The sequence below is a fragment of the Salvelinus alpinus genome, chromosome 6, assembly GCF_045679555.1.
Source record: "Salvelinus alpinus chromosome 6, SLU_Salpinus.1, whole genome shotgun sequence".
Taxonomy (NCBI): domain Eukaryota; kingdom Metazoa; phylum Chordata; class Actinopteri; order Salmoniformes; family Salmonidae; genus Salvelinus; species Salvelinus alpinus.
The window spans coordinates 79378716-79401182 of NC_092091.1; the positions used below are offsets into that span (position 1 = coordinate 79378716).

Genomic DNA, 22467 nt, shown 5'->3' on the forward strand with positions numbered 1-22467 from the left:
TGCTGATTTTCTTTGTGGATTTTGGTTTGATTCTGTAAACCACCACCTGTTGTAAATAAACATCATTCTGTACATGACAGTCCTTCAATATGACCACTAGATGGGAGCATTTAACACTGGGTATCAACACACCTTCTGTCTCTCACACACCAACACACACACACGCTTACAGAAGGGCTGCCTGTGTGGGGAGTGTTATTTTACACACACACAACCGTCACACACAGACACACACTTTGTCACACACCCCTGAGCAGAACACAAGTCAAAGAAGTCATTGTTGAGCAGTAAATCTGATTGCTATCACATATTTCAGAGATACACATGTGATTCTCTCTCTTTCTCTCACACACACACACTCACTCTCTCTTACCTGTGCGTCAGTCTCTATGTTCCCCTCCTGTACCCCCTGCTGTCTGCTGGCCTGAGAGGAGAGAGAGCACATCTGTCAGATCTATGTCTGACACATCTATATCTGTCAGATCTATGTCTGAGTGTGCAAAGCTATCATCAAGACAAAGGGTGGCTACTTTGAAGAATCTCAAATATATTGATTTGTTTAACACTTTTCTGGTTACAACATGATTCCATGTGTGTTATTTCATCGTTTTTATGTCTTCACTATTATTCTACAATGTAGAAAATAGTAAAAAATAAAGAAAAACTCTGGAATGTATAGGTGTGTCCAAACTTTTGACTGGTACCAGATCTATATCCCACGCATCTATATATACCAGATCTATGTTCCTTTGACCTCTGACCCCTAGGCCCTGACCTCTGACCCCTAGGCCCTGACCTCTGACCCCTCACCTGTAGCAGGATGACCAGCAGTCTCCTGAAGTGGCCTGACGTGTCTCCTGTTACATCCTCCTCCAGGTCTGCATCATACTCTGGAACACACACACACAATCAGTGAGTCAGTGTGTCTGTCTGTGTGTGTGTGTGTTTGTATCTGTGTGTTACCCTGGCGGTAGGCAGCAATGTGTCTGTGTGTTACCCTGGCGATAGGCAGCAGTGTGTGTGTGTTACCCTGGCGATAGGCAGCAGTGTATCTGTGTGTTACCCTGGCGATAGGCAGCAGTGTATCTGTGTGTTACCCTGGCGATAGGCAGCAGTGTGTCTGTGTGTTACCCTGGCGATAGGCAGCAGTGTGTGTGTGTTACCCTGGCGATAGGCAGCAGTGTGTGTGTGTGTTACCCTGGCGATAGGCAGCAGTGATGTCCTTAATCTGCTGGGTCGTTCTAGAAGACAGGATCTCAATCAGCACCTTCTCATCGGTCCCCGCCCCCTACACCGTGACATCACACACAGTCACTATGACATCACACCGTCACTCACAGGATATGACATCACTAGTCCTGGGTCAAATACCTTGATGGCGTTCCGTAGTGATGTCACATCGTAAAGGATGGGCGGAGTCATTAGTGCCACCACCAGAGTCTCAAACGTTCCCCCCAGTTCACCCTGCAGATCACCTACCAGGTCCTAGAGAGAGGAGAGAGGGGGGAGGGAGGGAGAGAGAGGGAGAGGGGAGGAGGGAGGGAGAAGGAGAGAGAGAGAGGTTTGTGTTGTGATGTTGTGACGTGGTTGTAGATTATCAGATAAAACAGCCTCCCTGTTGGTTGTTCCTTGTAGTCTACAACCCCATTCAGATAAAACAGCCTCCCTGTTGGTTGTTCCTTGTAGTCTACAACCCCATTCAGATAAAACAGCCTCCCTGTTGGTTGTTCCTTGTAGTCTACAACACCATTCAGATAAAACAGCCTCCCTGTTGGTTGTTCCTTGTAGTCTACAACCCCATTCAGATAAAATAGCCTCCCTGTTGGTTGTTCCTTGTAGTCTACAACCCCATTCAGATAAAACAGCCTCCCTGTTGGTTGTTCCTTGTAGTCTACAACCCCATTCAGATAAAACAGCCTCCCTGTTGGTTGCTCCTTGTAGTCTACAACCCCATTCAGATAAAACAGCCTCCCTGTTGGTTGTTCCTTGTAGTCTACAACCCCATTCAGATAAAACAGCCTCTCTGTTGGTTGCTCCTTGTAGTCTACAACCCCATTCAGATAAAACAGCCTCCCTGTTGGTTGTTCCTTGTAGTCTACAACCCCATTCAGATAAAACAGCCTCTCTGTTGGTTGTTCCTTGTAGTCTACAACCCCATTCAGATAAAACAGCCTCCCTGTTGGTTGTTCCTTGTAGCCTACAACCCCATTCAGATAAAACAGCCTCCTGTTGGTTGTTCCTTGTAGTCTACAACCCCATTCTGATAAAACAGCCTCTCTGTTGGTTGTTCCTCGTAGTCTACAACCCCATTCAGATAAAACAGCCTCCCTGTTGGTTGTTCCTTGTAGTCTACAACCCCATTCAGATAAAACAGCCTCCCTGTTGGTTGTTCCTTGTAGTCTACAACCCCATTCAGATAAAACAGCCTACCTGTTGGTTGTTCCTTGTAGTCTACAACCCCATTCAGATAAAACAGCCTACCTGTTGGTTGTTCCTTGTAGTCTACAACCCCATTCTGATAAAACAGCCTCCCTGTTGGTTGTTCCTTGTAGTCTACAACCCCATTCAGATAAAACAGCATGTCTGTTGGTTGTTCCTTGTAGCCTACAACCCCATTCAGATAAAACAGCCTCCCTGTTGGTTGTTCCTTGTAGTCTACAACCCCATTCTGATAAAACAGCCTCTCTGTTGGTTGTTCCTTGTAGTCTACAACCCCATTCAGATAAAACAGCCTCCCTGTTGGTTGTTCCTTGTAGTCTACAACCCCATTCAGATAAAACAGCCTCCCTGTTGGTTGTTCCTTGTAGTCTACAACCCCATTCAGATAAAACAGCCCCCCTGTTGGTTGTTCCTTGTAGTCTACAACCCCATTCAGATAAAACAGCCTCCCTGTTGGTTGTTCCTTGTAGTCTACAACCCCATTCTGATTAAACAGCCTCCCTGTTGGTTGTTCCTTGTAGTCTACAACCCCATTCAGATAAAACAGCATGTATGTTGGTTGTTCCTTGTAGCCTACAACCCCATTCAGATAAAACAGCCTGTCTGTTGGTTGTTCCTTGTAGTCTACAACCCCATTCAGATAAAACAGCCTCTCTGTTGGTTGTTCCTTGTAGTCTACAACCCCATTCAGATAAAACAGCCTCTCTGTTGGTTGTTCCTTGTAGCCTACAACCCCATTCAGATAAAACAGCCTGTCTGTTGGTTGTTCCTTGTAGTCTACAACCCCATTCTGATAAAACAGCCTGTCTGTTGGTTGTTCCTTGTAGTCTACAACCCCATTCTGATAAAACAGCCTCTCTGTTGGTTGTTCCTTGTAGCCTACAACCCCATTCAGATAAAACAGCCTCCTTGTAGTCTACAACCCCATTCAGATAAAACAGCCCGTCTGTTGGTTGTCCTTGTAGTCTACAACCCCATTCAGATAAAACAGCCTCCTGTTGGTTGTTCCTTGTAGTCTACAACCCCATTCAGATCAAACAGCCTCCCTGTTGGTTGTTCCTTGTAGTCTACAACCCCATTCAGATAAAACAGCCTCCCTGTTGGTTGTTCCTTGTAGTCTACAACCCCATTCAGATAAAACAGCCTCCCTGTTGGTTGTTCCTTGTAGTCTACAACCCCATTCAGATAAAACAGCCTCCCTGTTGGTTGTTCCTTGTAGTCTACAACCCCATTCAGATAAAACAGCCCCCCTGTTGGTTGTTCCTTGTAGTCTACAACCCCATTCAGATAAAACAGCCTCCCTGTTGGTTGTTCCTTGTAGTCTACAACCCCATTCAGATAAAACAGCCCCCCTGTTGGTTGTTCCTTGTAGTCTACAACCCCATTCAGATAAAACAGCCTCCCTGTTGGTTGTTCCTTGTAGTCTACAACCCCATTCAGATAAAACAGCCTCTCTGTTGGTTGTTCCTTGTAGTCTACAACCCCATTCAGATAAAACAGCCTCCCTGTTGGTTGCTCCTTGTAGTCTACAACCCCATTCAGATAAAACAGCCTCCCTGTTGGTTGCTCCTTGTAGTCTACAACCCCATTCAGATAAAACAGCCCGTCTGTTGGTTGCTCCTTGTAGTCTACAACCCCATTCAGATAAAACAGCCTCCTGTTGGTTGTTCCTTGTAGTCTACAACCCCATTCAGATAAAACAGCCTCCCTGTTGGTTGTTCCTTGTAGTCTACAACCCCATTCAGATAAAACAGCCTCCCTGTTGGTTGTTCCTTGTAGTCTACAACCCCATTCAGATAAAACAGCCTCCCTGTTGGTTATTCCTGGTAGTCTACAACCCCATTCAGATAAAACAGCCCCCCTGTTGGTTGTTCCTTGTAGTCTACAACCCCATTCAGATAAAACAGCCTCCCTGTTGGTTGTTCCTTGTAGTCTACAACCCCATTCAGATAAAACAGCCCCCCTGTTGGTTGTTCCTTGTAGTCTACAACCCCATTCAGATAAAACAGCCTCCCTGTTGGTTGTTCCTTGTAGTCTACAACCCCATTCAGATAAAACAGCCCCCCTGTTGGTTGTTCCTTGTAGTCTACAACCCCATTCAGATAAAACAGCCTCCCTGTTGGTTGTTCCTTGTAGTCTACAACCCCATTCAGATAAAACAGCCTCTCTGTTGGTTGCTCCTTGTAGTCTACAACCCCATTCAGATAAAACAGCCCGTCTGTTGGTTGCTCCTTGTAGTCTACAACCCCATTCAGATAAAACAGCCTCCTGTTGGTTGTTCCTTGTAGTCTACAACCCCATTCAGATAAAACAGCCTCCCTGTTGGTTGTTCCTTGTAGTCTACAACCCCATTCAGATAAAACAGCCTCCCTGTTGGTTGTTCCTTGTAGTCTACAACCCCATTCAGATAAAACAGCCTCCCTGTTGGTTGTTCCTGGTAGTCTACAACCCCATTCAGATAAAACAGCCCCCCTGTTGGTTGTTCCTTGTAGTCTACAACCCCATTCAGATAAAACAGCCTCCCTGTTGGTTGTTCCTTGTAGTCTACAACCCCATTCAGATAAAACAGCCCCCCTGTTGGTTGTTCCTTGTAGTCTACAACCCCATTCAGATAAAACAGCCTCCCTGTTGGTTGTTCCTTGTAGTCTACAACCCCATTCAGATAAAACAGCCTCTCTGTTGGTTGTTCCTTGTAGTCTACAACCCCATTCAGATAAAACAGCCTCCCTGTTGGTTGTTCCTTGTAGTCTACAACCCCATTCAGATAAAACAGCCTCCCTGTTGGTTGTTCCTTGTAGTCTACAACCCCATTCAGATAAAACAGCCTCCTTGTTGGTTGCTCCTTGTAGTCTACAACCCCATTCAGATAAAACAGCCTGTCTGTTGGTTGCTCCTTGTAGTCTACAACCCCATTCAGATAAAACAGCCTCTCTGTTGGTTGTTCCTTGTAGTCTACAACCCCATTCAGATAAAACAGCCTGTCTGTTGGTTGTTCCTTGTAGTCTACAACCCCATTCAGATAAAACAGCCTGTCTGTTGGTTGTTCCTTGTAGTCTACAACCCCATTCAGATAAAACAGCCTCCCTGTTGGTTGTTCCTTGTAGTCTACAACCCCATTCAGATAAAACAGCCTCCCTGTTGGTTGTTCCTTGTAGTCTACAACCCCATTCAGATAAAACAGCCTCCCTGTTGGTTGTTCCTTGTAGTCTACAACCCCATTCAGATAAAACAGCCTCCCTGTTGGTTGCTCCTTGTAGTCTACAACCCCATTCAGATAAAACAGCCTCCCTGTTGGTTGTTCCTTGTAGTCTACAACCCCATTCAGATAAAACAGCCTCTCTGTTGGTTGTTCCTTGTAGTCTACAACCCCATTCAGATAAAACAGCCTCTCTGTTGGTTGTTCCTTGTAGTCTACAACCCCATTCAGATAAAACAGCCTCCCTGTTGGTTGTTCCTTGTAGTCTACAACCCCATTCAGATAAAACAGCCTCCCTGTTGGTTGTTCCTTGTAGTCTACAACCCCATTCAGATAAAACAGCCTCCCTGTTGGTTGTTCCTTGTAGTCTACAACCCCATTCAGATAAAACAGCCTGTCTGTTGGTTGTTCCTTGTAGTCTACAACCCCATTCAGATAAAACAGCCTCCCTGTTGGTTGTTCCTTGTAGTCTACAACCCCATTCAGATAAAACAGCCTCCCTGTTGGTTGTTCCTTGTAGTCTACAACCCCATTCAGATAAAACAGCCTCCCTGTTGGTTGTTCCTTGTAGTCTACAACCCCATTCAGATAAAACAGCCTCCCTGTTGGTTGTTCCTTGTAGTCTACTCCTTCTCATTTATCTACCCTGTTAATTCCCTCATGTTATTCCATCTTGGTGAACTCCCACTCCACTGGCTACACATTGAGCCAGTTTGCAGCTGTGATTGGCCAACATAAACAACAAGCAACACGTGAAGGCTACCAGTCTTTTGATAGAAACTACATTGAAAACTGTTGTTGTTTAATTAAATTAATCATTTGAAATGTTAAGCTATATCCTTGTAACAATGTTACATGGATATTCATTTAATTTACAAAAAATGCCTTGTTAAAATAGGCTCTTGGGGGGGGTAAATACTCTCACAAGGTTTAGAATACTATGGTCCGTTCAGATATTGGAATAACCATCCTTAGTTGTGTTGTGGTTGTGTTGTGGTTGTATTGTGGTTGTATTGTGGTTGTATTGTGGTTGTGTTCTGACCTTGCCATGCAGGGTCTTGTATGCAGCTTTGATCTGCTGTCTCTGGCTGTTGCTACGAGATGTCAACAACTTCATGATGGAATCCTCATCGGTTCCTATGGCAACAACAAACACCATAGTCAAATATTTGGTGCCATGGTTACTCCCTCAGTTTGCATAATATTCAGACCAACCACACCACTGACCCAGTCCCTTCATGGCCTTGTAGAGGGTCGCTGCATCTTGGTTGGCGTTGAAGTTTCCACTGGCTTTCACACTGCCTCGACCAGCCTATCAGAGAACAGACACATAGGAGGACCCTGGGTAATGTAGTTCAGGGTAGACCAGAGAGGACTGTGGGTAATGTATACTGAACAAAAATATAACACGCAGTTCATAAGGAAATCAGTCAATGTAAATAAATTCATTAGGTCTTATTAATGTATGGATTTCACATGACTGGGAATACAGATATTCATCTGTTGGTCACACACACACACACACACACACACACACACACACACACACACACACACACACACACACACACACACACACACACACACACACACACACACACACACACACACACACACACACACACACACACACACACACACACACACACACACACACACGTTTGTGTGTCCACAGTCAGTGTTGTTAGCTGACACTGATGGTTTTGGGAACATTGTTGTTTAGGGAGAAGAACCACGGAATGTTTCTGGAATGAGACGAACACAACAGAGTCCAGGATTCTGTCTGTCAGAGGAACGCCCAAAAACATCCACCAAATACACACAGCAGCTGATTGGATTGTAATGGAGAGGCTAGTGAGACCAACAGGAGAGGTGCAGAGCAGACAGACAGGAAGGAGAGGTGCAGACAGACAGGAAGGAGAGGAGCAGACAGACAGGAAGGAGAGGAGCAGACAGACAGGAAGGAACCAAAACAACAGCCCCAGTTCATATGGTTTATAATCCATTCAGAAACTATTCAGACCCCTTTTCCTCCATGTTGTTACGGTTCTTATTCTAAAACGGACATTAAAACCATCGACACACAGTACTCCATAATGAAAACGCAAAAACTGGTTTTTAGAAATTTGTGCAAATGTAATATAAATAAAAAACAGAAATACCCAGAGGTGTAAAGTACTTAAGTAAAAACATACTTGAATGTACTACTTAAGTCGTTTGAGTATCTATACTATTTATATTTTTGACAACTTTTACTTTCCTACATCCCTAAAGAAAACAACTTTGACACCAAAAAGGTGCTAGTTACATTCTGCTCAGCAGGACAGGAACATGGTCCAATTCACACACTTATCAAGAGAACATCCCTGGTCCTCCCTACTGCCTCTGATCTGGAGGACTCACTAAACAGAGAACATCCCTGGTCCTCCCTACTGCCTCTGATCTGGAGGACTCACTAAACAGAGAACATCCCTGGTCATCCCTACTGCCTCTGATCTGGAGGACTCACTAAACAGAGAACATCCCTGGTCATCCCTACTGCCTCTGATCTGGAGGACTCACTAAACAGAGAACATCCCTGGTCATCCCTACTGCCTCTGATCTGGAGGACTCACTAAACAGAGAACATCCCTGGTCCTCCCTACTGCCTCTGATCTGGAGGACTCACTAAACAGAGAACATCCCTGGTCCTCCCTACTGCCTCTGATCTGGAGGACTCACTAAACAGAGAACATCCCTGGTCATCCCTACTGCCTCTGATCTGGAGGACTCACTAAACAGAGAACATCCCTGGTCATCCCTACTGTCTCTGATCTGGTGGACTCACTAAACAGAGAACATCCCTGGTCATCCCTACTGCCTCTGATCTGGAGGACTCACTAAACAGAGAACATCCCTGGTCCTCCCTACTGCCTCTGATCTGGAGGACTCACTAAACAGAGAACATCCCTGGTCCTCCCTACTGCCTCTGATCTGGAGGACTCACTAAACAGAGAACATCCCTGGTCCTCCCTACTGCCTCTGATCTGGAGGACTCACTAAACAGAGAACATCCCTGGTCCTCCCTACTGCCTCTGATCTGGAGGACTCACTAAACAGAGAACATCCCTGGTCCTCCCTATTGCCTCTGATCTGGAGGACTCACTAAACAGAGAACATCCCTGGTCATCCCTACTGCCTCTGATCTGGAGGACTCACTAAACAGAGAACATCCCTGGTCATCCCTACTGCCTCTGATCTGGAGGACTCACTAAACAGAGAACATCCCTGGTCATCCCTACTGCCTCTGATCTGGAGGACTCACTAAACAGAGAACATCCCTGGTCATCCCTACTGCCTCTGATCTGGAGGACTCACTAAACAGAGAACATCCCTGGTCATCCCTACTGCCTCTGATCTGGAGGACTCACTAAACAGAGAACATCCCTGGTCATCCCTACTGCCTCTGATCTGGAGGACTCACTAAACAGAGAACATCCCTGGTCATCCCTACTGCCTCTGATCTGGATGACTCACTAAACAGAGAACATCCCTGGTCATCCCTACTGCCTCTGATCTGGAGGACTCACTAAACAGAGAACATCCCTGGTCATCCCTACTGCCTCTGATCTGGAGGACTCACTAAACAGAGAACATCCCTGGTCATCCCTACTGCCTCTGATCTGGAGGACTCACTAAACAGAGAACATCCCTGGTCATCCCTACTGCCTCTGATCTGGAGGACTCACTAAACAGAGAACATCCCTGGTCATCCCTACTGCCTCTGATCTGGAGGACTCACTAAACAGAGAACATCCCTGGTCATCCCTACTGCCTCTGATCTGGAGGACTCACTAAACAGAGAACATCCCTGGTCATCCCTACTGCCTCTGATCTGGAGGACTCACTAAACAGAGAACATCCCTGGTCATCCCTACTGCCTCTGATCTGGAGGACTCACTAAACAGAGAACATCCCTGGTCATCCCTACTGCCTCTGATCTGGAGGACTCACTAAACAGAGAACATCCCTGGTCATCCCTACTGCCTCTGATCTGGAGGACTCACTAAACAGAGAACATCCCTGGTCATCCCTACTGCCTCTGATCTGGAGGACTCACTAAACAGAGAACATCCCTGGTCATCCCTACTGCCTCTGATCTGGAGGACTCACTAAACAGAGAACATCCCTGGTCCTCCCTACTGCCTCTGATCTGGAGGACTCACTAAACAGAGAACATCCCTGGTCATCCCTACTGCCTCTGATCTGGAGGACTCACTAAACAGAGAACATCCCTGGTCATCCCTACTGCCTCTGATCTGGAGGACTCACTAAACAGAGAACATCCCTGGTCATCCCTACTGCCTCTGATCTGGAGGACTCACTAAACAGAGAACATCCCTGGTCATCCCTACTGTCTCTGATCTGGAGGACTCACTAAACAGAGAACATCCCTGGTCATCCCTACTGTCTCTGATCTGGATGACTCACTAAACAGAGAACATCCCTGGTCATCCCTACTGCCTCTGATCTGGAGGACTCACTAAACAGAGAACATCTGTGAAAAGACCCCTGGTGGCATGTCTGGTTCGATAAGTGTGTATAAGAGCTGTGTGTAAGTTGACTATGCCAGTAATTTGGGATTTTCAACACATTAATGTTTTATATAAAAAGAAGTGATGCAGTCAGTCTCTCCTCAACTCTCAGACAAGAGAGACTGGCATCCATAGCATTTATATCAGCCCTCTGATTACAATGAAGAGCAAGAGGTGTCACTCTGTTCTGGGCCAGCTGCAGCTTAACTAAGTATTTCCTTGCAGCACTCGACCATATGACTGGACAATAAGTCTAGTTTTGTCTTGAGTATGCAGAACATGCTTTTTGGAGTGTGGTGTCGAAAAAAGCAGAGTATCTCTTTATTACAGACAGACCTCTCCCCATCTCTACAACCATTGAATCTTTATGTTTTTAGTCTCCTCAACTTGTTCAACAGCCACACCATGCATTACCAGATTCAGCTGAGGCCTAGAACTTAAGGAATGATTTGTACCAAATACAATGTTCTTAGTTTTAGAGATGTTCAGGACCAGTTTATTACTGGCCACCCATTCCAAAACAGACTGCAACCCTTTGTTAAGGGTTTCAGTGACTTCATTAGCTGTGGTTGCTGATGCGTATATGGCTGAATCATCAGCATACATGGACACACATGCTTTGTTTAATGCCTGTGGCAGGTCATTGGTAAAAAATAGAAAAGAGTAGAGGGCCTAGAGAGCTGCCCTGCGGTACACCACACTTTACATGTTTGACATTAGAGAAGCTTCCATTAAAGAAAACCCTTTGAGTTGTATTAGATAGAGATCTGAATCCACAATGTGGCACAGGTTGAAAAGCGTTTCTCCAACAACAGTTTATGGACAAAGTATGTTGAAGAAGTTGAACCAACTTGTGGTGCTGAAGGAAAACTCTGTCATTTGGCCAGTTCAGGAACAAACAACAATCATTTGCAGTAAAGACCTACGACTACGTAATATACAGTAGCTATTGGTAGGCTATATCCTAATAGGCCTACGACTACTTGGTATACAGTAGCTATTGGTAGACTATAGTCTAATAGGCCTACGACTACGTGGTATACAGTAGATATTGGTAGACTATAGTCTAATAGACCTACATAATATATAGTAGCTATTGGTAGACTATAGTCTAATAGGCCTACGACTACTTGGTATACTGTAGATATTGGTAGACTATAGTCTAATAGACCTACGTGGTATACAGTAGATATTGGTAGACTATAGTCTAATAGGCCTACGTGGTGTACAGTAGATATTGGTAGACTATAGTCTAATAGACCTACAACTACGTAGTATACAGTAGATATTGGTAGACTATAGTCTAATAGACCTAAGACTATGTAGTATACAGTAGCTATTGGTAGACTATAGTCTAATAGACCTACGACTACGTGGTATACAGTAGATATTGGTAGACTATAGTCTAATAGACCTACGTGGTATACAGTAGCTATTGGTAGACTATAGTCTAATAGGCCTACGTGGTATACAGTAGATATTGGTAGACTATAGTCTAATAGGCCTACGACTACTTGGTATACTGTAGATATTGGTAGACTATAGTCTAATAGACCTACGTGGTATACAGTAGATATTGGTAGACTATAGTCTAATAGGCCTACGTGGTGTACAGTAGATATTGGTAGACTATAGTCTAATAGACCTACAACTACGTAGTATACAGTAGATATTGGTAGACTATAGTCTAATAGACCTAAGACTATGTAGTATACAGTAGCTATTGGTAGACTATAGTCTAATAGACCTACGACTACGTGGTATACAGTAGATATTGGTAGACTATAGCCTAATAGACCTACGTGGTATACAGTAGATATTGGTAGACTATAGTCTAATAGAGCTATGACTACGTGGTATACAGTAGATATTGGTAGACTATAGTCTAATAGAGCTATGACTACGTGGTATACAGTAGATATTGGTAGACTATAGTCTAATAGGCCTACATAGTGTACAGTAGATATTGGTAGACTATAGTCTAATAGGCCTACAACTACGTAGTATACAGTAGCTATTGGTAGACTATAGCCTAATAGACCTACGTGGTATACAGTAGATATTTGTAGACTATAGTCTAATAGGCCTACAACTACGTAGTATACAGTAGATATTGGTAGACTATAGCCTAATAGACCTACGTGGTATACAGTAGATATTTGTAGACTATAGTCTAATAGGCCTATGACTACTTGGTATACTGTAGATATTGGTAGACTATAGTCTAATAGACCTACGACTACCACATACCCTATTATAGAATAACACATGGTTACCATGGTTACCATATACCCTGTTACAGAATAACACATATCTACTGTTTATTGCTCCACAGTGTCCGTTTTGTACTCCATCCTGTGTGTACACAGAGAGAGTGAGGGAGGGGGGAGGGGAGGAGAGAGAGAGGAGGAGAGAGAGAGAGAGAGAGAGAGAGGAGAGAGAGAGAGAGGGAGAGAGAGAGAGAGAGAGAAAGAGAGGGAGAGAGAGAGAGAGAGGGAGAGAGAGAGACAGAGAGAGAGAGAGGGAGAGAGAGAGAGAGAAGAGAGAGAGAGAGAGGAGAGAGAGAGAGAGAGAGAGAGAGAGAGGGGAAGAGGGGGAGGAGGCAGAGCCCCACCCTGTCTGAAGAAAGGCCCACACACATGACTCATACTGACTTCCCCAAATACAGCCCCTCTGCTCCACACACACAGAGACACACACTATGGTCTGAGAGAGAGAGAGAGAGAGAGAGAGAGAGAGAGAGAGAGAGAGAGAGAGAGAGAGAGAGAGAGAGAGAGAGAGAGAGAGAGAGAGAGAGAGAGAGAGAGAGAGAGAGAGAGAGAGAGAGAGAGAGAGAGAGAGAGGGGGGGGAGGAGACCCACACTATGGTTTGAGAGAGAGACAGAGAGAGAGAGAGAGAGAGAGAGAGAGAGAGAGAGGGGAGGAGACCCACACTATGGTTTGAGAGAGAGAGAGAGAGAGAGAGAGAGAGAGAGAGAGAGAGAGAGAGAGAGAGGGGAGGAGACCCACACTATGGTTTTCCATAAATGAAGAGGGCTGGTTTTCATTAAAAGCCTTCCGACTGTCTGTAGCAGCAGAGTTCTACAGTTAAACAGCCAAACAACACATATTCCCAGTGTGATGTCACATCCTGATCAGGCCGCGTTTCCCCTTAACATAGAAGTGCCCATACTAGCATAATAAATGGTATAGTTCCATAGTATGTGACATTTCTATAATAGTTCTTCGAATGTGTCATCTAATGCGCCATTGTGTTGACTCCCGCCATTCGACTCCCGCGCCATTCGACTCTCGCCATTCGACTCCCGCGTGATTCGACTCCCGCGGCATTCGACTCCCGCTATTCGACTCCCGCCATTCGACTCCCGCGCCATTCGACTCCCACGCCATTCGACTCCCGCCATTCCTTCATTTTTGTACAGCTCATCACTTTATCTGATTCCCAGCTGTTGTCAAACACGTGATTCGGAAAATAGTGTGAATTTTACTAGATCAAACACTGAAATGAGTTTGCTGTTTAAGTACGTACATTGAACAAAAATATAAAACGCATAAAACCATTTTACTGAGTTACAGTTCATAGAAGGAAATCAGTCAATTGAAATACCATTCCCACAGATGTTAAATGCTCTACAACAAAGCTTTCTCTGTGTCCAACAAGCTTTCTCAGTGTCCAACAAGCTTTCTCTGTGTCCAACAAGCTTTCTCTGTGTTCAACAAGCTTTCTCTGTGTCCAACAAGCTTTCTCTCTGTCCAACAAGCTTTCTCTGTGTCCAACAAGCTTTCTCTGTGTCCAACAAGCTTTCGCTGTGTCCAACAAGCTTTCGCTGTGTCCAACAAGCTTTCTCTATGTCCAACAAGCTTTCTCTGTGTCCAACAAGCTTTCTCAGTGTCCAACAAGCTTTCTCTGTGTCCAACAAGCTTTCTCTGTGTCCAACAAGCTTTCTCTGTGTCCAACAAGCTTTCGCTGTGTCCAACAAGCTTTCGCTGTGTCCAACAAGCTTTCTCTATGTCCAACAAGCTTTCTCTGTGTCCAACAAGCTTTCTCTGTGTCCAACAAGCTTTCTCTGTGTCCAACAAGCTTTCTCTGTGTCCAGCAAGCTTTCTCTGTGTCCAACAAGCTTTCTCTGTGTCCAACAAGCTTTCTCTGTGTCCAACAAGCTTTTCTCTGTGTCCAACAAGCTTTCTCTGTGTCCAACAAGCTTTTCTCTGTGTCCAACAAGCTTTCTCTGTGTCCAACAAGCTTTCTCAGTGTCCAACAAGCTTTCTCTATGTCCAACAAGCTTTCTCTGTGTCCAACAAGCTTTCGCTGTGTCCAACAAGCTTTCTCTGTGTCCAACAAGCTTTCTCTGTGTCCAACAAGCTTTCTCTGTGTCCAGCAAGCTTTCTCTGTGTCCAACAAGCTTTTTCTGTGTTCAACAAGCTTTCTCTGTGTCCAACAAGCTTTCTCAGTGTCCAACAAGCTTTCTCAGTGTCCAACAAGCTTTCTCTGTGTCCAACAAGCTTTTTCTGTGTTCAACAAGCTTTCTCTGTGTCCAACAAGCTTTCTCAGTGTCCAACAAGCTTTCTCAGTGTCCAACAAGCTTTCTCAGTGTCCAACAAGCTTTCTCTGTGTCCAACAAGCTTTCTCTGTGTTCAACAAGCTTTCTCTGTGTCCAACAAGCTTTCTCTGTGTCCAACAAGCTTTATCTGTGTCCAACAAGCTTTCTCTGTGTCCAACAATCTTTCTCAGTGTCCAACAAGCTTTCTTAGTGTCCAACAAGCTTTCTCTGTGTCCAACAAGCTTTCTCTGTGTCCAGCAAGCTTTCTCTGTGTCCAGCAAGCTTTCTCTGTGTCCAACAAGCTTTCTCTGTGTCCGACAAGCTTTCTCTGTGTCCAACAAGCTTTCGCTGTGTCCAACAAGCTTTCTCTGTGTCCAACAAGCTTTCTCTGTGTCCAACAATCTTTCTCAGTGTCCAACAAGCTTTCTTAGTGTCCAACAAGCTTTCTCTGTGTCCAACAAGCTTTCTCTGTGTCCAGCAAGCTTTCTCTGTGTCCAGCAAGCTTTCTCTGTGTCCAGCAAGCTTTCTCTGTGTCCAACAAGCTTTCTCTGTGTCCAACAAGCTTTCTTAGTGTCCAATAAGCTTTCTCTGTGTCCAACAAGCTTTCTCTGTGTCCAACAAGCTTTTCTCTGTGTCCAACAAGCTTTCTCAGTGTCCAACAAGCTTTCTCTATGTCCAACAAGCTTTCTCTGTGTCCAACAAGCTTTCGCTGTGTCCAACAAGCTTTCTCTGTGTCCAACAAGCTTTCTCTGTGTCCAACAAGCTTTCTCTGTGTCCAGCAAGCTTTCTCTGTGTCCAACAAGCTTCCTCTGTGTTCAACAAGCTTTCTCTGTGTCCAACAAGCTTTCTTAGTGTCCAATAAGCTTTCTCTGTCCTTAGCCTTGTTCTGAACACCTCCAAAACAAAGGTCATGTGGTTTGGTAAGAAGAATGCCCCTCTCCCCACCGGTGTGATTACTACCTCTGAGGGTTTAGAGCTTGAGGTAATCACATGGCTAGACGGTACACTGTCTAGCCATCTCTTCGTTCAAAGACTCAATCATGGACACTCTTACTGACAGTTGTGGCTGCTTTGCGTGATGTATTGTTGTCTCTACCTTCTTGACCTTTGAGCTGTTGACTGTGCCTGATAATGTTTGCACCATGGTTTGTGCTTCTACCATGTTGTTGTCATGTTGTGCTGCCTTGCTATGTTGTCTCTTTATGTAGTGTTCTGGTGTCTCTCTTGTCGTGATGTGTGTTTTGTCCAATTGTTTTTTTGTTTTTAATCCCAGGCCCCCGTCCCCGCAGAACGCCATTTGGTAGGCCATCATTGTAAATAAGAATTTGTTCTTAACTGGCTTGCCTAGTTAAATAAAAATGTAATAAAAAATGTATGAATTAGGCCCTAATCTATGGATTTCATATGACTGGGCAAGGGCGCAGCCAATCAGAATTTGTTTTTCCCCACAAAAGGGCTCCCCCCTCAGACAATCCCGCAGATGAAGTCGGATGTGGAGGTCCTGGGTTGGCGTGGTTACACGTGGTCTGCGGTTGTGAGGCCGGTTGGACGTACTGCCAAATTCTCTAAAGCAATGTTGGAGGTGGCTTATGGTAGAGAAAATAACATTTAATTCTCAGGCAACAGCTCTGGTGGACGTTCCTGCAGTCAGCATGTCAATTGCACACTCCCTCAACTTCAGACATCTGTGGCATTGTGTTGTGTGACAAAACAGCACATTTTAGAGTGGCCTTTAATTGTCCCCAGCACAAGGTGCACCTGTGTAATGATCATGCTGTTTAATCAGCTTCTTGATATTTGATATGCCACACCAGTCAGGTGGATGGATCGATCATCTTGGCGAAGGAGAAACTCATGAAACATGAGACCAACACTTTACATGTTGGGTTTATACATTAGTGTTGAGTGCAGAAAGCTAGTTTGGGGATTCGGGACAGGGCCAGTACATGTTGGGTTTATACATTAGTGTTGAGTGTAGAAAGCTAGTTTGGGGATTCGGGACAGGGCCAGTACATGTTGGGTTTATACATTAGTGTTGCGTGCAGAAAGCTAGTTTGGGGATTCGGGACAGAGCCAGTATCCTTCAGCATCAACACCATATTACCTTCATTATTAGGCAACAGATTAACAATGTTTTTAATGCCAAACACGACACATATGTTTTGGCAGAAAATCACCAGGATGAACGAAACTCTTATATGGGACTATCGTCTCAAATGATCTCCCTTCGTTCTGCAGTTATATAGTGTAATAACCTGTTCTAGAATCCATGTGTTCCATACTGGGTTCTACAGTTATATAGTGTAATAACCTGTTCTAGAATCCATGTGTTCCATACTGGGTTCTACAGTTATATAGTGTAATAACCTGTTCTAGAACCCATGTGTTCCATGCTGGGTTCTACAGTTATATAGTGTAAAAACCTGTTCTAGAACCCATGTGTTCCATGCTGGGTTCTACAGTTATATAGTGTAATAACCTGTTCTAGAACCCATGTGTTCCATACTGGGTTCTACAGTTATATAGTGTAATAACCTGTTCTAGAACCCATGTGTTCCATACTGGGTTCTACAGTTATATAGTGTAATAACCTGTTCTAGAACCCATGTGTTCCATACTGGGTTCTACAGTTATATAGTGTAATAACCTGTTCTAGAACCCATGTGTTCCATACTGGGTTCTACAGTTATATAGTGTAATAACCTGTTCTAGAATCCATGTGTTCCATACTGGGTTCTACAGTTATATAGTGTAATAACCTGTTCTAGAACCCATGTGTTCCATACTGGGTTCTACAGTTATATAGTGTAATAACCTGTTCTAGAACCCATGTGTTCCATACTGGGTTCTACAGTTATATAGTGTAATAACCTGTTCTAGAACCCATGTGTTCCATACTGGGTTCTACAGTTATATAGTGTAATAACCTGTTCTAGAACCCATGTGTTCCATACTGGGTTCTACAGTTATATAGTGTAATAACCTGTTCTAGAATCCATGTGTTCCATACTGGGTTCTACAGTTATATAGTGTAATAACCTGTTCTAGAACCCATGTGTTCCATACTGGGTTCTACAGTTATATAGTGTAATAACCTGTTCTAGAACCCATGTGTTCCATACTGGGTTCTACAGTTATATAGTGTAATAACCTGTTCTAGAACCCATGTGTTCCATACTGGGTTCTACAGTTATATAGTGTAATAACCTGTTCTAGAATCCATGTGTTCCATACTGGGTTCTACAGTTATATAGTGTAATAACCTGTTCTAGAATCCATGTGTTCCATACTGGGTTAGAACTGTGTATTGTTCTGGGATAAAGTCTAATGATTATTTAATGACAGTTACAGGGGCGGTGCCGCGGCTGTGGTGTCCATTATAGGCAGAGATGGAAAGTTAAACATTTACATAGTAATGGAATCACACACTTCTCTTTAACCCGACAGCGAAACATTTCCGTGTTATCATCTGAAGTGGCTTTAAGTGAAATTAAATTCGACATGATCATAACAGCATTATACAGTTGTCTAGTGAAGTTTAACTTACCATTCTGATAGATAGTTGATAGTTGGTTTGATTAGAAGAAAGATCGTTCTGTCTGAAGAGAAACACAGAACAGAATCACCAACTCATTTACAAACCAGAAGCTTCAAACGCCGTCAAAAGGTTTTCCATGTTTAAAGTGATGGAAAATAGCCACAGATCTGTGTTTCCATTCATAAAACTGACTGAGTTAGAGAATATAACGTATCCTCTTTAGCAACAGCCACAGCTCGCCATTATCTGCTAAAATACTGTTGTATCTCGTCGCATCCGTGTTTATAAATGACCCCAGCTACAATCACAGTCCGGTAAAACACACATCACCTGGTTCAGCAGAATAACCACGTCAACAACTCTTCAACTAACGATCTGATGTTGAGCGACGGAAACTTACCGGAGGAGGTCGAGTCTGCACCGGAGCTCACAGTAACGAGAGGGAGAGGAAGAGAGAGTAACCGGTAGAAAGAGTGGAAAAACGAGTCCGCTGCGAGTGAACAGAGACACACCCTGTATGACTAAACAGCTCGGGTTCAGCGCCTCGGTAAACGGGGAGGTGACGTGTTTAATCCCAAACTATTTACACGATTTCAACGTCATAGTAGTGAAGCAAACGGTTTGTGGACTCGTCCGCGGTGTGAAACCATCTCAATCAAACCGAACAAACGGACAAACCGATAAACAACTTAATCAAACTGCTGCTAGGGATGACAGTGGAGGATTCGTGTGTGCAATCTGTCTCCATAGAAACCGTGCAGGTTCACCTGAACAGGTGACAAGAGATGGAGAGGAGGAGGGGTGATGGGGGGGGGGGGGGGAGCAGGGGTTTCTTCATTTTTACTATTTTCTACATTGTAGAATAATAGTGAAGACATCATAACTATGAAATAACACAAATGGAATCATGTAGTAACCCAAAACAGTCGCGCAGAGACCGATATGAAGCGCCCCGCACTCTTGGCCTCGCATTGCCAGTAGTGAACATTTTGCAGAGACGCAATGCTATGTTGCATATCTCACTGCTTTCTTCAATGCGCTGTGCTCTCCTGACGCCAAATAAGCAACACTTCTCAATATTAATTCAATGGATTGTGGTCCGTAAACTCATGGAATATGGTGTCAATAATATACAAATATATGAACAGATACAAATTACAAGTGAATAACTACAGCGCAATTTTCCATGAAGAAAAAATGTTGGCAAAAGTATTTGTATCATTATTCTGTTGCAATTCTCCCTCCCATTAACCATGTCCAATATTTGATCGGCAATTTTTTTTAAAACCTCATGTTGACGTTGGTCACGTTACTGCCGACTAACGTGAGCTCGTCATTCTGCCGCACTGTGCAGTTCCAAAACAATCCACAGGGTGGCAGCCTAGAACACAAATTAATGTTTTGCATGAAATGATAATCTAGTTAGGTGCAATATAGCAGGATTGTGATTTTAGACTGCCCTCCTGTGGATGATGTTGGAACTGCGTTAACTCACATGAGCTGTAGGCTTGTATTATGACTGTGGAGTGGAGACACAGATCACCTTTGTAGATAATATGTAAAACCTCAGGCACCAAACACGTTGAAAACCATGATTTTATAATATCTGTGGTAATAAATCACAGATTCCACGGCCAATTAGCTACAGGACAATATGTCTACCTGTTTAATTAAACAAACACACCCCCTCCAACCCCTCTGTAGTAACAACACACCCCCTCCAACCCCTCTGTAGTAACAACACACCCCCTCCAACCCCTCTGTAGTAACAACACACCCCCTCCAACCCTTCTGTAGTAACAACACACCCCCTCCAACCCTTCTGTAGTAACAACACACCCCCTCCAACCCCTCTGTAGTAACAACACACCCCCTCCAACCCCTCTGTAGTAACAACACACCCCCTCCAACCCCTCTGTAGTAACAACACACCCCCTCCAACCCCTCTGTAGTAACAACACACCCCCTCCAACCCTTCTGTAGTAACAACACACCCCCTCCAACCCCTCTGTAGTAACAACACACCCCCTCCAACCCCTCTGTAGTAACAACACACCCCCTCCAACCCTTCTGTAGTAACAACACACCCCCTCCAACCCTTCTGTAGTAACAACACACCCCCTCCAACCCTTCTGTAGTAACAACACACCCCCTCCAACCCCTCTGTAGTAACAACACACCCCCTCCAACCCTTCTGTAGTAACAACACACCCCCTCCAACCCCTCTGTAGTAACAACACACCCCCTCCAACCCTTCTGTAGTAACAACACACCCCCTCCAACCCCTCTGTAGTAACAACACACCCCCTCCAACCCCTCTGTAGTAACAACACACCCCCTCCAACCCCTCTGTAGTAACAACACACCCCCTCCAACCCCTCTGTAGTAACAACACACCCCCTCCAACCCTTCTGTAGTAACAACACACCCCCTCCAACCCCTCTGTAGTAACAACACACCCCCTCCAACCCCTCTGTAGTAACAACACACCCCCTCCAACCCCTCTGTAGTAACAACACACCCCCTCCAACCCTTCTGTAGTAACAACACACCCCCTCCAACCCCTCTGTAGTAACAACACACCCCCTCCAACCCCTCTGTAGTAACAACACACCCCCTCCAACCCCTCTGTAGTAACAACACACCCCCTCCAACCCTTCTGTAGTAACAACACACCCCCTCCAACCCCTCTGTAGTAACAACACACCCCCTCCAACCCCTCTGTAGTAACAACACACCCCCTCCAACCCCTCTGTAGTAACAACACACCCCCTCCAACCCTTCTGTAGTAACAACACACCCCCTCCAACCCTTCTGTAGTAACAACACACCCCCTCCAACCCTTCTGTAGTAACAACACACCCCCTCCAACCCCTCTGTAGTAACAACACACCCCCTCCAACCCTTCTGTAGTAACAACACACCCCCTCCAACCCCTCTGTAGTAACAACACACCCCCTCCAACCCCTCTGTAGTAACAACACACCCCCTCCAACCCTTCTGTAGTAACAACACACCCCCTCCAACCCCTCTGTAGTAACAACACACCCCCTCCAACCCCTCTGTAGTAACAACACACCCCCTCCAACCCCTCTGTAGTAACAACACACCCCCTCCAACCCCTCTGTAGTAACAACACACCCCCTCCAACCCTTCTGTAGTAACAACACACCCCCTCCAACCCCTCTGTAGTAACAACACACCCCCTCCAACCCCTCTGTAGTAACAACACACCCCCTCCAACCCCTCTGTAGTAACAACACACCCCCTCCAACCCTTCTGTAGTAACAACACACCCCCTCCAACCCCTCTGTAGTAACAACACACCCCCTCCAACCCCTCTGTAGTAACAACACACCCCCTCCAACCCCTCTGTAGTAACAACACACCCCCTCCAACCCTTCTGTAGTAACAACACACCCCCTCCAACCCCTCTGTAGTAACAACACACCCCCTCCAACCCCTCTGTAGTAACAACACACCCCCTCCAACCCCTCTGTAGTAACAACACACCCCCTCCAACCCTTCTGTAGTAACAACACACCCCCTCCAACCCTTCTGTAGTAACAACACACCCCCTCCAACCCTTCTGTAGTAACAACACACCCCCTCCAACCCCTCTGTAGTAACAACACACCCCCTCCAACCCTTCTGTAGTAACAACACACCCCCTCCAACCCCTCTGTAGTAACAACACACCCCCTCCAACCCCTCTGTAGTAACAACACACCCCCTCCAACCCTTCTGTAGTAACAACACACCCCCTCCAACCCCTCTGTAGTAACAACACACCCCCTCCAACCCCTCTGTAGTAACAACACACCCCCTCCAACCCTTCTGTAGTAACAACACACATGTTACAGACCAGCATACAACCAACTAAATACTCACAACGTTTATGAGTTATATTACACAGCAGTATGATGTTAGTCCATTCAGTGGCGATCCGTGTGTTTGTGAGTTATATTACACAGCAGTATGATGTTAGTCCATTCAGTGGTGACCCGTGTGTTTGTGAGTTATATTACACAGCAGTATGATGTTAGTCCATTCAGTGGTGACCCGTGTGTTTGTGAGTTATATTACACAGCAGTATGATGTTAGTCCATTCAGTGGCGATCCGTGTGTTTGTTATATTACACAGCAGTATGATGTTAGTCCATTCAGTGGTGACCCGTG

At 45.0% G+C, this 22467-nt stretch overlaps 1 protein-coding gene across 2 annotated transcripts; it reads right to left on the minus strand.

Moving 5' to 3' along the window:
• Positions 1-373: 373 nt before the first annotated feature.
• LOC139579432 (annexin A5-like) lies at positions 374-18959 on the minus strand (the record flags this gene model as incomplete). 2 transcript variants are annotated; one of them, XM_071408097.1, is given in 8 exon segments in its annotated part: positions 374-424; positions 811-890; positions 1198-1288; positions 1372-1485; positions 6678-6772; positions 6863-6947; positions 18298-18345; positions 18689-18959. In XM_071408097.1, coding segments are annotated over 7 exon segments (519 nt in total), but the record flags the coding sequence as incomplete, so codon positions are not given.
• Between the last annotated feature and the right edge of the window lie 3508 nt (positions 18960-22467).